We start from the raw sequence: 17500 nt of genomic DNA on the forward strand, positions 1-17500 counted from the left end.
TATATTAGATGAAATTAAAATTGTGCCCATAGCACTTATCAGATTCTACTTTATAAACAGAGCAAAAATAATTTGTTTTATAAAATGAAAGAAACTCATAAAGAAATTATCAGTATTGTTTTAAAATTATACTAAATCTAGATTGTCTTAGCTAACATAGCTTGGAGCACCAATCATGGCAAACATAATGATGTAAATTAAATTTTCTTCTTCTAGCTTAAATTATTATTAATTATTTTATGGCTATAATGTGTAACTGTACTGTATCCCTAAAATGTACCAATAAACTCAATTAAAGCTGAAAAAAAATTTTAAAAAATATGCCATTAGCTTTTGGGTTCAAAAATTTTGGACATTCTTGATTAAAAATGTATCCAAATGTAAAATGAATATCAAATCATATTGTATAATTCATCAGTGTAGCAATAAATGGAAGCCTCCACTTTTAAGGGTTGGGTGTACTGTATCCCTAAAATGTACCAATAAACTCAATTAAAGCTGAAAAAAAATTTTAAAAAATATGCCATTAGCTTTTGGGTTCAAAAATTTTGGACATTCTTGATTAAAAATGTATCCAAATGTAAAATGAATATCAAATCATATTGTATAATTCATCAGTGTAGCAATAAATGGAAGCCTCCACTTTTAAGGGTTGGGTCTCAAAGAAAGGGCAGCTTGATAGTGAAGGCTGGAATCCTTGATATTGCTCAAAGCTGCTTCATTAAAACAAAAGCAGCCTACAGTGATCCCCACATTCTTACATCTTCACAAGACTTATATCACAGACATCCTCAAAGGCAAATCTACTTCTAAATTTGGAAGATTTTCCCCTTGCTAATTCTAGTTAACTTGACTTCTTGAGAAGGACTTTTGTTAGTCATTCAAACGTACTTTTATGGGTTTTCTTATTCATATAAATAAACTGCTCCATTGTCTTTCCTATATTCCTAGGAAGTGTGTATCACAATCATCACGACCTGCATTCTCAGTCTTGTGATTGTAGATCGTTGATAAGCAGGTATTTTGCATTAATCTCTGATACTGACAAAAACATAAAACAAACTAGGAATCTCTTTCATCCACTCATCATGTGCAATGTTGTATTTAAAGACTGTATCTGTTCTTTGGACAGTCAATTTTTTGTCATCATGAAATTGGAAATCCTTTCTGAAATATAGTATAGAAGTGTTAAAAGGTACCGGATAGACCCTAAAAATGGTTCTTAACTTCATCAATTCTCTCAGAATGACTGCTCTCTCCCTATTTCCATTATAATAATAGGAGGACTGGGGATTTAGCTCAGTGGTCTGCTGCCTGCCTCGCAAGCGCAAGGTCCGGAGTTCGATCCCTGGTACAAAAAAAAAAAAAAAAAAAAAAAACGTATAACAATAGGGATTTATGGTTCACTCAGTTCAGTTCAATTTATTGGTTAAATTCAGGCTGGAAGTTAGTTTTTAGTGTTGAATGAGAAAACTAAAAAACTAAAAAAATATAGGTTCAAGAATCCACAAATATGGGACAGCGAGACCAGAGGATTGCTTAAACCCAGGACTCTGAGGCCACCCTGAGAAACACAGAGACCTCATCTCAAACAAGACAAAACAAAAAACCCTAAAATATATTCAAAGTTTTCTATTGTGAAAAAAAAAAGATGTGCTAGTATATCCTGGGCACTGTTTTAAAATAAGAAACTGAATTATAACCCAATTGCATTAAATATCAGCGACCTATAAGGAAAATACAGGCATGCACGTGGTGCTTTTCATTCACAGACTGGAAAGACCGACATGATTTTTGCAGCATTACTCACAATCGCTAAGATATAGAAGCAACATAAACATCCACGGGTTGATTACTATGCTAAGAAAATGTGTATATGTAAGTATAATTCAGCTTTGAAAATGAAGCACATCCTGCCATTAGGGCAAAAAGAATGGACACAAAGGACATAATGCTAATGAAATAATATCAACCCAAACACAAATGATGCATGCTCTCACCCATCTGTGATGTTTAAGATACTTGAACTCAGAGAAACAATGCAGAAAGGTGTTTATCAGAGGTCAAGTGGTGGTGTAAGAAGCTCGTCAAAGGGGAGAAAAATAAGATCTGGAGACCTGATGTAACAGCAGCTAATAATATTAATGTATTGTGTACTTTAAACTTGCCAAAAAGTAGATCTTATGTACTTTAAAAAAAAAAACAACAACAGGTGATGGATATGTTAGCTTGATTGTGACAACCATGGAATATAAATCACATTACAGGCCTTCACACTTTTTTTTTGTCATTTGCACCTTGATAAAACTTGGTTTGGGAGAAGGGAAATACTGCACAATTTGTGACTACCAGATCTTCTAAGTGTTTACTGAACTCAGGTCCTTGCACTTGCAAGGCAGGCCACCGAACCGCTGAGCTAAATCCCCCGCCCCACTTTACTCTTTTTTTAACTTTAAAATAAGGTTATATTAGAAAGGTTAAAAAGTAAATTTGAACATTATATCTCTACCAATTTTCTGTAAAACAATTAATATCTTTATAAAATGTAATATATTAAAGCATTACATTTTTGATATTTTATTGTGATCAGTGTAAAAAATGAACATCCCAATGCTTAGGTAGCTAAACTGTAACTGATTTCTCTGCTGAATATGTGTCTCTATATTAGAAATACTTTGAGATTCTGCAATGATTAGGTTTCAATGGACTTTGAAGTTAGCAAAGGGCTGTTTGTGTTGAGCTTCATCTCGAGAAAATATTATTTCTGAAAATAACCTACTGGAATTTTAAAACTCCTATTTCACTGATAGTTATCACTGATATCACTGATAGTTTGAAGCATATTCCTAAAAAGAGAATTGTTATCTGTGCTCTTAAAATAAAAGAATGTATGTAACTCTATTGAAGTTAAAATCCTTAAAACCAAGAGGAGAAAAAACAGTGAGATCAAAATTTCTTTGTAGTAAATATAGTAGGGTTTATTGTGAGACGATATTAAGAACTGCCTTTGTGGCTTGGATTTTAGTACAGTGGTAATACATATCATTAATAACTAAATTAGTAGTCCTTTATTAGTGTACAAGATTGCTTTGAGAAACAATTCATGATTAGAAATAATTCTTAAATAGGAGGAAAACTCACAGGAAAAGTTCCTATTAATATTAGCCATTATATTACCACCATTCTATCATACTTAACTATTTTGCATTACAGTATAGTACAGCCTCACATTAGTGCAGTATAATACAACATTGTATAAATGTGGCCAGAACAATAGAACATATTTCACCAAGTGTAAGGCATAATGTGATCTCTGGAGGCGGAGAAAAGATATATGAATGCAGGCTCATCAATTATAATGAATGCGCCATTCTGTGGTGATAAAGGAAGAGGCGATACACGTAGGCAGACAGGGCATACGTGGAAAAATTCTGTATCTCTTCTTAATGTTTCTTCTTTAAATATTATTAGGCTAACAGACTAATCTAAAGTATCAGTCTTTTAAATATAAAATTATATGTAATAGGTAAATGGGAGTGAATTCCTGATATATTTTACCTTTCCAGCAATATCATAGAATACTCCAGATTTTCTGTTTCTTAGTAATCAGTGACTAAACAAATAATTTATGAAACAAATTAAGCTGAATATCAGATTGTGCTTAACATTAACTCTTAGTATTGCTTCTCATTACCTCAACAGAGGTAAACTCTGTTTTGAAGAGTACAACTGTTCATATTGGTGAAAATAATTTCAGCTGCTATGTAAGTTTAACAATCTAGTCACCAATTTTTTACAATAAGAACATCAAGTAGATGTCAATAATTTATTATATGTTTAGTTTTTATATGAACAATAGATACAACACATACTATTATTCTATTTTTATATACTATTACTTTTAATTTAACCTTAAGAAAATAGATGCCCAGAGCAGTTAAATGAAACTCCAATGAGTGGCAGGTGTACAATTTCATGCCACCACTTTATGTATGTAATAATTACATTAAGTGATTACAACCTTTTCAAATCAGTTGTAGCCACATTATTACTGCCTTCCAATTGTTTTATTTTTATTTAATTGTTTTGTTAATAAAGTTCAAGCTCATAGATTCCTCAAAACAGTCAAGGGACTTACAAATTGCACAAAATTATTGTGTAGCTTCTAATTAGCTGTAATTATAATATTTAATAAATGAAACACCTACCTTTGAGATAATCAAATCTTTTTACTGAATTCTACTAGTGCTATGATCTGTACAATAGGCTAATAACAATCAGATCCATTATGTAAATGCTGTGAGGAAATGTAAAACTATAATTTATCGCCAAACCTGAACTATTGTTCCACTAAAATAGATTTAATAAAAAGGTGGTTATAAGAAAAATGAATTATAAAATCATCCACAGCTTAACTCCAATTAAGATAGCATGTCCTATTCTTACAGAACATTCTCACTCATGTTCAAGTGCACACATCTGCTGACACATTTAATCATCTGGAAAATTCTCTATTTATGAAATTACTAAAGAATTTCTCTGAATATAGCAGCTTAAAAGTATTTTTCATTAAGCAGTAGACAAACACTTTTAGGCACTGCCAGAACAACTAATATCACAATAAAATGGATTCAAAACACTTCAGATTTTGTGTACTTTAAGAATGAAGCATTTGTCATTTTAAAGTTTAACTTCTTTTATTTTATAAGTAATATGATTGAGGAAATTAATTTTATTCAATTTGCATTTATTAACACATACTACAAAACTGTAAAATGTATTTTGTCCTTTTTCTAATCTGTGATTGAGGGAGAGGGATAATAAAAATATGAGAACAGTTTATGACCTGTGTTTGGTCCTTATGAATGTATATAATCAAACTTGATAACTAGGCATTAGAAAGGTACATGACTTTATATCTCACTTCTCCCACAGGGAAAAACAGTTTTGTATTGTCTTTTCAAAAAAAGCCTAAACACAATATGATTGTGGCAGCAAAAATAGTAAATCTCATTTTGCTTTAGGATCCCAGCAAAGAAAAAAGTTAACTAGTATGTTATCGTCTGTCAATGATTAATAATGAAGAACTAGATGATATTATAGCTAGTTTGACTTTTGAAATGAATAGGAAAACAAATGCTCTAATGAAAATTCAGCTGATCAAAAATATTAAATATTTTAAATGGATTTGCAACAAAAAAATAAATCCACCCTCACAAAAACCATAAAGCATGAGAAATCAAGAGCATTAATTGCCAAATACACCCTAAGTTTAGTGACATTAATCTTATAATTAATGGACTGTTTTAAGAAAGAAGGACACTATATATTTACTGATACTCTAATGTTGGAACTTTCATCAAGAGACAAAAAGAAAAAAGAAGTACATCAGTCAGCATGACTAATATGACTTTCACAACCACGACACTGATGAATATAGTTTCCCAAAGCAGTAACACCTAAGAGTCCAGGGTTTTGTGTGTAGGTATGCTTTTAAAATACCTAACAATGCCTTTAATCAACCATGTTTTGTAGATGAAATGGAATTTTCATTTTAGTTAATTTTATCTAAGAAATAAACACTGGAACTTTTAAAGTACTGCAGAATGTTTTGACATTAATTTGGTGTATATATTTTGTTCAAAAATAATGTTCTTGAATTTCCATCAAAATGTTGCCTAACTCGTGGCTATAAACCCTTACAGTGGCAACTATTATCCGTTATCTAGCACTTGACATACCAGCTCCGCATCACTATATTAACTGAATTTCAAGTTCTCTCACTCCCCGCGGGGCCTTCTCTCTTGATTGATGAGGTGCAGCACCATGTTTGAACTGCCTTTCTGGCTTGACAAACAGCAGGAGTGGTCATTGCACAGAGAAATAGAGAGAGGACACACAAGGGGGAGAACCACAGTGCATCTTAGCGTGCAGCAGCCCCAGGCACTTGCTTTCCAAGGCAATTAAAACCTTGTTTCTCAGATTTCTACACTTCAGTCAAACACATAACTTCTCTCTTCAGTTAAAATGTACCAAGCTGCACTGGTGTATATTACAAATGTAACAATTAGAAGGGGATTAAACTTCTGTCCTTCAAATATTTTAGAGAAGCTACTTTCTAAAATGAAAGTCATTGCTCCTTCCAACTTTAAATACATTAAAACCCTAATCACTACTTATAATTCCCAAAATAGTGTTAATGCTTTCTTTTTAACTATTGAATTCACTCTGGCAGAGCTGGAGCAATAAAACCTATCATATTCTAATTTTCAGACAGCTTGATAGAACCAATGTTCTCACTACAGATAAAGTGTAATGAAGCACTTTCTTTCCCATAGGAAAGTCTTTGACTCATATGCTTTGATGCCAACTAGCCTTCACATCTGCTGTTTCACCATTGATAGCTGTAACTTGGCATGCTGAACTAATGTCTGATGAAGCAGCTTTACTCAAAGGCACCATTTTATTTCCTGCAATGGGAATGCAGTAAAATGGTGTTGGTTTCCTGTAAGCCTTATGCAAATCCCTGTAATAAACATAGGATCAAGCCTCACATACAATAAATTGTGAGTTAGATGAGACAGGGAGAGAGGGAGACAAGCACTTTGAGTTAAAATAACTCTTTTAAGCTAACAAGACAAAGCATACTAGATAATTAGTTTAAATTTTTATCTCAAATAAGATTAACAAACCAAAACTAATTCAGATACAGATAAGAATATGATAACAATTTTTATTTTTTTATTTTTTGGTACCGTGGATTGAACAATTTTTAAATATCAACCTATATCACCTAAAATCATTACCACTTGACCTGTAAATAACCATACTGAATTACTCACAACTAGTATTACAATACTTTTAATAAAGGAAAAATTTTCAGTAGAGTTAAAGAAAGTATAGGGCTACAAAAATTTTCATTATATATTTTAGATTTTACAAAAGATAACATAGAAAATGGAAAACACATTGAGAATAGACGTAAATATTAATAAATAAATTGATTGCCCAGTGTTTTTTCACGTAAAGCTTTTTTGTTTCATCCAAGTTTGTAGAAAAATAACAATTATATACCAACTTCATGATGTATAACCAAAATGTAAAAAAGTTTCCATGTATTGTATATAGCCTCAATTATTTCTCAATTCTTAATTCAGCAAGTTGACAAAAATAACTTTTTCTTTGCAAGCCTAAGTATGTCAGATTTTCTATGACCCAATTTAAAGCAGAATTTCATGTTTAGGGCATAGTTTGTTTCTATTTGCAAAAAGATATAGAGAATTTATCAAGTAACAAAAATGAAAATTAAATTAGAACTGTGTGGTAATTTACTCTCATCAGTTAAAATTGGTTCTATTTTTCCATTACAAGGAGTGAGAGTAGATCACCACATTATGAAATAGTACACTAGGATCAGGCAAGAATATTTGATGAGCTCCAATCAAAAACTCTTGCTCAAAACCCAATTGAGTACAAACCTGTATGTTCATTTGTGTTATCTCTTTAATGTCAGTTAAAAGTCATCCCTTTGAAGTCACTTAATGTTTTTAATGTCAAGGCATGTATTCCGAATCTACTCTCCAATATCTAAACGTAACAGTCTTGTGTACAACCCTTTTGAAACTGTGCATCTCTGTATGAGTTTCCCCTCTAAAACTCCAACTTTATCATACAAGAACCTAAAAAGACGTCCAGGGATTTAGTTCAGTGCTTCCACCGCCTACCTCACAAACTCAAGGTCCTGAGTTCAACCCCCAGTATCAAAATTTTAAAAAAACAAACTAAAATGAATATTTACAAGGCAAATTTGAGATCTAAATATTAAAACAGAAACACTAAGCCTACTAGAAGATAGGTTAAGTATAACTCTCACAGACACTGGTGTAGGAGAAGACTTTATGAAGAAAACCTCAGTTACACGGAACTATCACAAAGAATCAACAACTGGGATCTCATTAAAAAGTTTGTTCACATTTCACATTGCTAATTGCCCCATTAGGATCTTGAGCACCAAGAACTGACATGTAAAGGTACAAGATCCCAGTAAGGAATAATGTAACTGTACTGTCTACCTAGAATGTACGAATAAATTCAATTTAAAATTAAAAAAAAAAATCTTGTTCACAGCAAGAGAAACCACTAACAGAGTGAAGAGACAACCCAGCTGTCCTAAACAATGGTCTACTATCTAGAATATATAAAGAACTTTAAAAACTCAGACTTCCCAAATATAAAAACTCAATCCAAATATGGGCATCTGAAATGAACAGATATTTCTCTGATGAAGTAGAAATAGCAAATAAATATGAAAAAATGTTCAACATCACTGGTCATTCAAGAGATGCAAATGAAAACAACACTGAGATTCCACTTAACTTCAGGAAGAATGGCTATCAAAAAAAATCAATCAATAGCAAATTCCAGTGGGGCTGTGGGGGAAAAGGAACACTTCTCCACTGCTGGTGGGAGAGTAAACTAGTGCAAGCACTGTGGAAAAGTGTGGAGACACCTCAAAATCTAGGACCGGAGGTCCTATTTGACCCAGCTATTTCTCTGCTGGATATCTTCCCAAAAGAATTAAAAAAAACATCATACCAGAGCAATATATGCACATCCATGTTTATGGTGGCACAGTTTGTAATGGCTAAATCATGGGAACAGCCCAAATGCCCATCATATGAAAACTGGATAAAAAAGATGTGTTGGAGTACTAGTCAGCCATAAAGAATAAGAAACTAGAGACATTTATAGCTAAATGGATGCACATTGAGACCATACTCTTAAGGGAAGTAAATAGGACACTCACGTGTAAATACTGAATTGTTTCTCTGGTGTGAGAAACTGAAAGCTTAAATGAGAAACAAAATGAATAATTTATATAGTGAAATAGGAAAAAAGTTTCAAAGGGGAAAGGGAACTAGGGAAGGAGGTGGGGAAAGGAAAGAAGGGAAAGGAAAAAAATTAGCAGAAAAGGAAAAAAAGGAAGCAATGTTTACTTAAATAGGGAAGGGTGGAGGGGTGGAAGGGAGGGAAGAAGAATGGAAAAAAACAAGAACCAGGACATGTCAGTTACAGGTGCAAACTCCCAATGATGAATGGGACCATAATGTATACTAAAACGTACCAATAAATTTAATGAATAAATAAAATTAGAAAAAATAAGGCAAATTTGAAAATTTATTTTCAGATTATCTTGGAGCACATATTTTCTTAAATTTTACTCAGAGAACAAAGAGAGTCAGGACTCACCCCAGCATAAAACGCTGGGAATTAGAGTCCTAACTTTCTTCCTCACCCTGTATGACTGTTCTCAGGTTTGTTTATTAGGTTCTCTAGAAACAGTGTCAGAAATAAAGATGGAAAAAGACGATTTACTCTCAGCAAATCTCTGCTGGGAAAAGATAAAAGAACAATTTTGGTAAACACTATGTAAAATAAAAAAAATGTAGTTAGAATGTTTATCATTGTTTCATGCCTCAGTTCGATCTTTTATGGGACCTGCATTTCCAAAAAGAAAAAAGCCTACTCTAAGTCGAAAAATAAAAGAAGCTGCCATGGTCAGTTATTAACTACTAACTGTTGACCAATAGATCATTCTATTTTTTGGCCAAAGGAAAACTGATGAGATAAATCAATCTTTTCATTTGTCCCAGATATAGGATTGCTTGTCATGGAAAGGACTATATTTCCATGACACCGGTGCCGTCTAGCTTTATTGGTTGTAGTAAATTCACATTTCCTACAATTCTACTAGGAAAAAAAAAAAAAGAAAAAACACTTTTCTCATAAAAACAGTTCTTTAAGTAAGGATCTTGATAAAAGTGCCTTTAACTTTGGCAATGATCTAGAATGTGTGATGTATACAGGAAAGCACTGTACAACCTATCAAAAGTCAGAGTGTACACACATTTCTAACGGTAACATACCTACGTTCATGTCAACACTTCCTGAGAACAGTGCCTAAGAACATATTCCTTGTGTTCCGAACAACAGTTACTTAGTTTCCTAAGAACAGAGACAATATCCAGGTGATCAAATTTGAGAACCTTTTCCCTAAAGTATTTTGGGGGAAAAGGGGATATCATTTCTTAACCTGACTCTAAATAAAAAAAACCTGATACAAAACTATGTGGTAAGTTAATTTCTTGAGGGCTACTCTCATGTGAAGAGAACTCATCCCTGGATTTATTGATGTACCAAAAATACCTTAAGAGTTTCTGATTATTACGTTATTAATAACCCTTCTGTATAGTGGTGGGATTAGACCAGAACCCGTACAGTACTTATCCATGTGCTAAGTAATTTTTAAGACTTTATAATTAAATATACCATACCTGAATCACCATCACTGTTCTTGTTGTAATAATAACAACAGAAAAAGGTATCATTTATAGAATTAAAGAAATGGTTTATAGCATACATATGTAAATCAACTTATTAAGTGCTGTAAACTAAAACAAATTTACATTCTATCTCTTGGTTCAATGATTACTTATGCCCTTCTAGAGTTTAAGAAGCAAAAGTACCCAAGTCTCAAAAGAATCACGGCAAACACGTCACACTAGCAATTCATGTTTCAAACTTACACTCTTACTCCAGCATAATTTAATTTGAGATCACTGAAATAACAACATCAGCATAAGTGATGGACTGTGAGGAACTGCATCTGCCACGATGGCTGGATGTAGATATTTTAGAAACAATATATTCAAACAGATGAGGTCTTGTGGGTGAGCCAAAATAGCTGAAACAAGTAGCTCGTCTGCATAACAATCGTGACGCCATAGTACCATTGTTATTAGTTTTGTTGTGATACTATGAGCCATTTGGTTATTGTTTTAATAACTAATAAGTCACTTAACCTCTGTATGGCCCAGTTGTCTCATCTGTTAAATGAGAATAATGCTAATTCCTCCTACCTTATTAAGGCTGATATGAAAATTAATGAGCTGACATCTAGAATGTACTTTGAGTATGAGAAAAGGTGTGTGTAACAGAGAGAGACAGAGAGACAGACAGAAAAGCAGAGACAGAGACAGACAAATACTTTGCTGCTTCATACCAAAGGGTTAAACTTTTTGCCTCAGATGGATTATCTAACTTGCTTGCTTTCCTAACTTTTTACTTATGTCTTTAAATAAACTGACTTTCAGTTAAATGCTAAAGCAGAATGTCATCAAATTATGTATATTTTAAGAAAAGCTTTTACACATCTGCTGAATGACAAAATTTCCTAAGTAATCACACACCTACCACACATTTTACCTAAAACTCTCTTTCGTGGGTTATTTTCATTATATAACTTAGTTTACGACAGTATTTATTTTGCCAATACCTAACTGTATAGAATTTGGTAAAGGTATCAAAGTGCCTCTGCAAAGTAAACCTGTTTGGGACACTGATTTGAGGGACACTTAGCAGATAAGAATGAAATCACTAGAGGACGCTGAGAAAATGGAGGGTCTATGAATATAAGGGAAGACAGTATTTTAAAGTGTGCCTTATAGAATGTTGGAAGTCAGAAAGTATTCTAATAAACCAAACAAAATGACTAAATGCTTCTATCAGCTGTTTAGTTTTTGCTACATATGACAAGGTTCTACAAGAAAGAGATAAAATGATAATAGCTACAACAAGGAAATGGAGTACAGAATAAAGAAATACTAACTGACCAAATGGCAAGCAGAATTTACAAGTGAAACTGAGGAACTACTGTTTGTGCAATACAAATATTTCCAATCTTCAATGTCTCATATCAGTGAAATTTCATATTTTGTCTCAACACAGCCTCAGGCCTTAACTGCTGATCAAAGCATGTTGCTTCAAGCAACATTTGTAGAATTTCTCCTTCTAGGTAAAAGTAGCAATGGATAAATCTAAAGAAATATGTAGAGTATCTTACAGAGAATTTTAGATCATAATTAAAAGAAACTGAGTCTATTCAAAATTGAAAAAAGGTTCTGAGCTCCCAACGGTCTACTAGACTTTTAAGAAAAAAAAAAAGTTTATGTTACAAGCTACCAAGAGTGTTTGGTTCTTCGTCAAGTACTATATGAACATACAGTATAGATTGATCATTTAATGATATAAACAGTGGAAAATTTTGAAAGATGAAAGAGAGGGGAGAGAAAGAGGAAGACAGGAGGGAGAGGGAAAGGGTGGGAAGGAGAGAGAGAGAGAGAGAGAGAGAGAGAGAGAGAGAGACAACCTTATCCAGAATGGAGAACGAGTAAATTTTAATCTGAAAGGAGTAATGAAAGTGATGGATAAATAAAGACCTAAATGGGAAGTGAAGGCATAATGATGAAAACAGCAGGAATTAGAGGAAGAGGTATATGTGCCCAGGATGCAACAGACAACCAAAGGCAGCAGTTAGGCTGGAGCTTCAAGTATGAGGAAAATTGAAGAGAATTTATTGTGCTCTGTAAATCTGTTAAAGAGCTTTTCTTATCCTAAAACAAATGGGAAGAAGCTTGAAATCCCTCTAGTGACAGAGAAGAGAATATTGGGCAAAAATGAGAAAACAAAATGTTAGATGGCACCTGCAAAACCCTTGAGATAGATGATACTGTGTGAACTACAAGAACAGGGAAGTAGACAGACATACAGATGATAGAATTAACGAGGATTTAACACAATTTCTGCCAAAAAATACAATCAGTAAATATTTATTAAATAAAAACTTAAAACTAAACATATTACTGGAGGCATAAGGTACATGTTGCTACTAGATAAAACGGGACTTAATAATTATTAAATTTAAAATTAAGTATGAATATTTATATTAAATAATTCAAAAGTTCCTTTTATCAGAGATTTGGCATAAGTTCTCCAAAGAGCTGCTAATTGAACCTTATATAACTTCAATATACATAACCTAGAAAATAGTTTCTAAACAGATTCAACTGACTTTTTTTCCTTACTTGCCAAATTATTCCTACTTTATGATAATAATCAGAAGAATGAAGCAACTTAATCAGATAAATGTGTTGCACACCATATTTTAAACATATTAAAATATTTTTCAATTGTAGATCACATAAAAATAACTTGTTTTACCATATTTAAAATCATTGCAAATTAGGAAGTTTTCCAACTACCCATGTAACTTAATAATGCTTACATACAATATCCATAAGCCTTTTGCTAAGTGCTTTCCTCACTACATAAAGCTTTCGTTTCATACGGAGAAAACACTGAGAATTTTCCTGTTTTTCATTCAGCTTGGAGATGAGAAGAGTGAGGGGTTTACAGGGAACAGGGTCCTATCCAAGCTCAGGTAATCCGGTCTGGAGTCATTCATATTTCTCATTCTACACCTGTATGGGTTTTTGTTTTGTTTTGTTGTACTTCTAACAGCTACTCTAAATTATGAACTCTATTTTTTAGAAGAGCTAGAAATTTAAAATGTCATATCACCCATATTTTTAAAAAATTATATGTCAGTATTTTATTAATCATACCTAAGAACACTAGACTTCTCTAACACCATCCTCCTTAGATGAACAGACTGCACCAATACATGTGGCAAAGTCAGAGCTCTCAGATAGGCCAGTTTCAGATAAGTGAATTTATGGAAATAGAAACAAGGTTATTCAGCAATATTTTTTTAAACGACTATCTTCTAGACAGGAAGGGTTCTCAAAAAAAAGCCATAACAACGACAGGCTGTAGCTGAAACGTTGTTGATCCTCTAATCTATATGTAATCATTGTCCTAATCTTCATATTTCAAGGAGAAAAGAATGTGCTTGTTGCTTAGTAACATTCTGCACAGTGTTTAGTCATGGGATGACATTTCATCTGTAGTACACACAAGTCACAGAATCCAGTAAAGAGATTTTGATTTTTCTTTAAACATTTTTCAATAATATTCTGAGTACACATTTATTTTATTTAAATATGATGAAGAACATATTGGTGGTGCCATAGAGTTGTCTATTATTTTCATGGAATAACACTAGCAAACCACTGACATCACCTTGATGTTGAATTATTTTTCCAGTTATGGTTTTCTGTTTATTCCTGATGAGAATGTGTATGTTGTATAATAGATATAAAAGAAAAGGAGAAACTCTTCTTGAAGACAATATATACTGCATCCACCAAAAATATATACATACTTCAGAAATAGAAAAATAGTATGATTTTTTCAATAGATGGTGTTACTTTCATATGGGGGGACCTAGAGGGTGATGTACATCACAGAAAATCCACAACACTAAACACCTTTAGAGAAGAAATTGAAAATTCATGCGCAGCAATCTCAATGCCTAAGGTTATCCAAGCAACAGTTCTCTCTACTAATAAATGACTGGATCTCGTGGCCACCAACTTGAGCAACTCTTCTAATTCTAGAGGTCAAAGCTAACTTGCATTAGGGCTGGGGATTTAACCCAGTGGTTCGGTGGCCTGCCTTGCAAGCGCAAGGACCTGAGTTCAATCCCTGGTGCCAAAAAAAAAAAAAAAAAAAAAAAAAAAAAAAGCTTTTATTAATCTCATGCTGTCTCAATAAATTTAGTATCAAAATGTTTATACAAGTTTTTTTCCTGAAGTATCTATTTTGAGATATATACTTTTAAGTGAATAAAACAAAATATGATTTTGGGAATTAGAATTAATTAATATTGTATAACAGCTATGCAACTCGGTCAGGTTCTCAGCAAAACTAAAGACTAATTACCACATTTAAAGTCAGATAACTTTAGCCAACTCTTCTAGTTTGTAGTAAGAAACTGTATCATTTAAAAAATATAATTTTCTAACAGTAAGTATTCTAAAATAATTAGTTAACAGCAGGATCTTGTTACATCAGTAAAAACATGTTGAAAATTCCTTTAGAAGCCAATGCTTAGGGGTGCTTCCTGGAGTGTTTGTGTAGCTGTTAATTAAAAATAAAGGAATGGAAATGAATACAAATAGACAATATACAATCATTTCCAGCTCACTGTAATTTTTCAGAAATGAGTATAAATTTATTTAAATTTACACTAGGGATGATACAACTAGATTTTTAAAAAATTTTGTACTATAGCTTATACAGCACCATAGTTTTACAAGGGATAGCATGAAGTTAGAACAAGAACCTTTTAAATCTACATTAATATCTTAAGAAAAAAATCAAAATTTAATGTATTTTGTAAGCTTTAATTATTTTTTAATTTCAACTAATAATTCAGCATATAATAAAGAGCAATATAGGGTAATTGTTAACAGTGATTATCACTGTATGGTTTTTATTTTAGCTAGGGTAAATTTTAGAAGATTGAATATTTTTTCTTTTAATGTAATACAGATAGATGTTAATAAAGAAAATATAAAAGCACTTCTATAAAAAATAAAATTCTAAAGGAAATCTCTGTTCTTGGAAACAGCAAGTTGCTTCATGTCAAATTTCTGTAGGTGCTAGAGGCATCATTGTGTACAAGAGAGAAAAATAAGACATGAAAGCAGAGGAAGAAAAATCAGTAGCAAAGAGAAGTAAAAGTAAGCAAAAATGACACTATAGAGAGCAAGTGAACTAAAAAGAGAAAAACAAAAGAACAAAAGGTAGAAAAGTCAAATAACTAAAAGAAGCTTAAAGAAAAAATAATTATATCATGATAAAAAAGAGAAGTTTGTTTTGGAGTTGGTTTTACCAATATGAGCTCTGAAAGAAGATATCTGAGTGAAATATAAAAGTGAAATATAACCTTGAAAGACTTGTGAAATAGAAATATACACTTCAGTTGTCAGATCACTGTGTTAGGTATTTCTTTTGTGTTATTTTACAAATTCAACTTTAGAAGGTCTTTTGGTACTATCATAATTTGAATGTATCACATATTCAATTCATGCAAAATTTTGATACCAAAATATGTATTTAGCAATTTTGACAGCTAATTTCTTTGAAAAATCTCAAAAAGTTTTAAAACAGCTTTTAACTATTCTAAGTACTTAATTAGGAAAATGTAATGCATTATATTTAATACAGTCAAATATTACCATAAAGATAAAATCATTTTGTTCATATTTAGTTATCGAATAAATTTCACTAAAGAATATCCATTTAATTTTTAACCTGGCCGTAAAAGTACTCACTTTGAAAATAATTACATTTTTTAAATGATGTGGCATTAAATAAATCAAGACTACCTCATTCTTTAAAATTTTGATGTCTTTCAGAACTTTTTTGAAAAGCAGATTTAGTACTATAAGAATTTTTAAATAGAAAATTGCATAATTTGGCAAACTATTTTAAGTCACATAAGATCAAGTTTTATGATGTTGATTTATTCTTCTGTCTCCAACTAAACTATAATCTTCTGGAAATACATAATTGGATTGTATTTGCAATAGAATACCCAACAAGCAATGCAGTTTCTAGTACTTACCAGGCACTTGATACATGCTTGAGAAAAGAATTTATTTCATAGCTTGAGCCAATTATTTTTAAAAGAAAAAAATTACCACGTTTACTGCATATTTGAACTGCAATTACATTTACATGAACACTGAAGGGAAATAATGCATAACAATTTGCACAAACTACAAAGCTTGTAAAAAATACTGAAATCTCCCTTTCTGGTGTACCTTCGCCCAATGAGATAAACAGGAAAAAGAGAAAAGAGGAATAACAGGAGGGCAAGGAATTCTGTATGCCAGAAAATTCATGCAATCATAATTTCTATGTAAAAGTTCCACAAGGCTGTCTTCCTAAAAAACACTGCAATTCAGCATGGTGTCCCATTTTCAGACCTGTGCCTTGCAGATTATCAGATGAGTAAATACGCAGCTAATGAGAACTGATTGTTTGGTTAACACTTATACCTTGCCTCATTTCAAAAGAATAAAATTTATGCAAGAGAAACATTCTGTTCTGGAAATATGAACATTGTAGGGTCTGCAAGTATTACTATTCAATTTTCAACAAATACATTGCTTTTTTCATTCAAAATCAAAACATCTTGAGAAAAAAGATATTCATTTTGGGTATTTTTTCCTTATTATAAGAATCGAATATTTGTAATACAAAGCTCCTTAAAATTTTCAAATACTAAAATGCCTTTGTCCTATGAGCTTGTATTCAGGTGTAGGACTCTCTACCTCTTAAGTTATATGCTCATAATTATTCTGCACAAATAATGGCTTTGCTACACACACATGTTTATGAATAGAAAAGGGGTTGTGTGTATTGTGCAGTTGAATATGTAAAGTGTAGGTTGCAAGGAAGAAGGCTTACCTTGAAAAATGTCATGGTGGCGCCATCTTCTACAGCTCCATATTCTATCTTGGTTTGTTTAGCTAAATCATCAGCAGAATCAATAGGGGATTCCATGCGTTCCACTGTCAGAAAGGCGGCTAAGTTAGCAGTATATGAAGAAATGATGATAAGTGTGAAAAACCACCAAATGCCTCCCACAATCCTGGTGGAGAGCGCTTTGGGCATGAGCTCAGAACCTAACAGAGATTGGGGGAGAAGTGAAACGAATACAAAGAATTTGATCAGCAATCATATACTT

The 17500-nt window shown here is 32.3% G+C and overlaps 1 protein-coding gene across 13 annotated transcripts in view; it reads right to left on the bottom strand.

The window, feature by feature from the left end:
• Positions 1-17500, bottom strand: part of Grik2 (glutamate ionotropic receptor kainate type subunit 2) — a 657782-nt gene that overhangs the window by 100879 nt on the left and 539403 nt on the right. For 12 of the 13 annotated variants that reach the window (XM_033763462.1, XM_010607179.2, XM_010607177.2 and 9 more), the window contains one exon: positions 17221-17438. In XM_033763462.1, the coding sequence (XP_033619353.1) occupies positions 17221-17438 (218 nt within the window). Of the gene's footprint in view, positions 1-17220; positions 17439-17500 lie in introns of those variants that run through there. The other variant, XM_033763467.1, reaches the window with a different exon arrangement.

Source organism: Fukomys damarensis, unplaced genomic scaffold, assembly GCF_012274545.1.
Source record: "Fukomys damarensis isolate Sample0158 unplaced genomic scaffold, DMR_v1.0_HiC HiC_scaffold_14, whole genome shotgun sequence".
Taxonomy (NCBI): domain Eukaryota; kingdom Metazoa; phylum Chordata; class Mammalia; order Rodentia; family Bathyergidae; genus Fukomys; species Fukomys damarensis.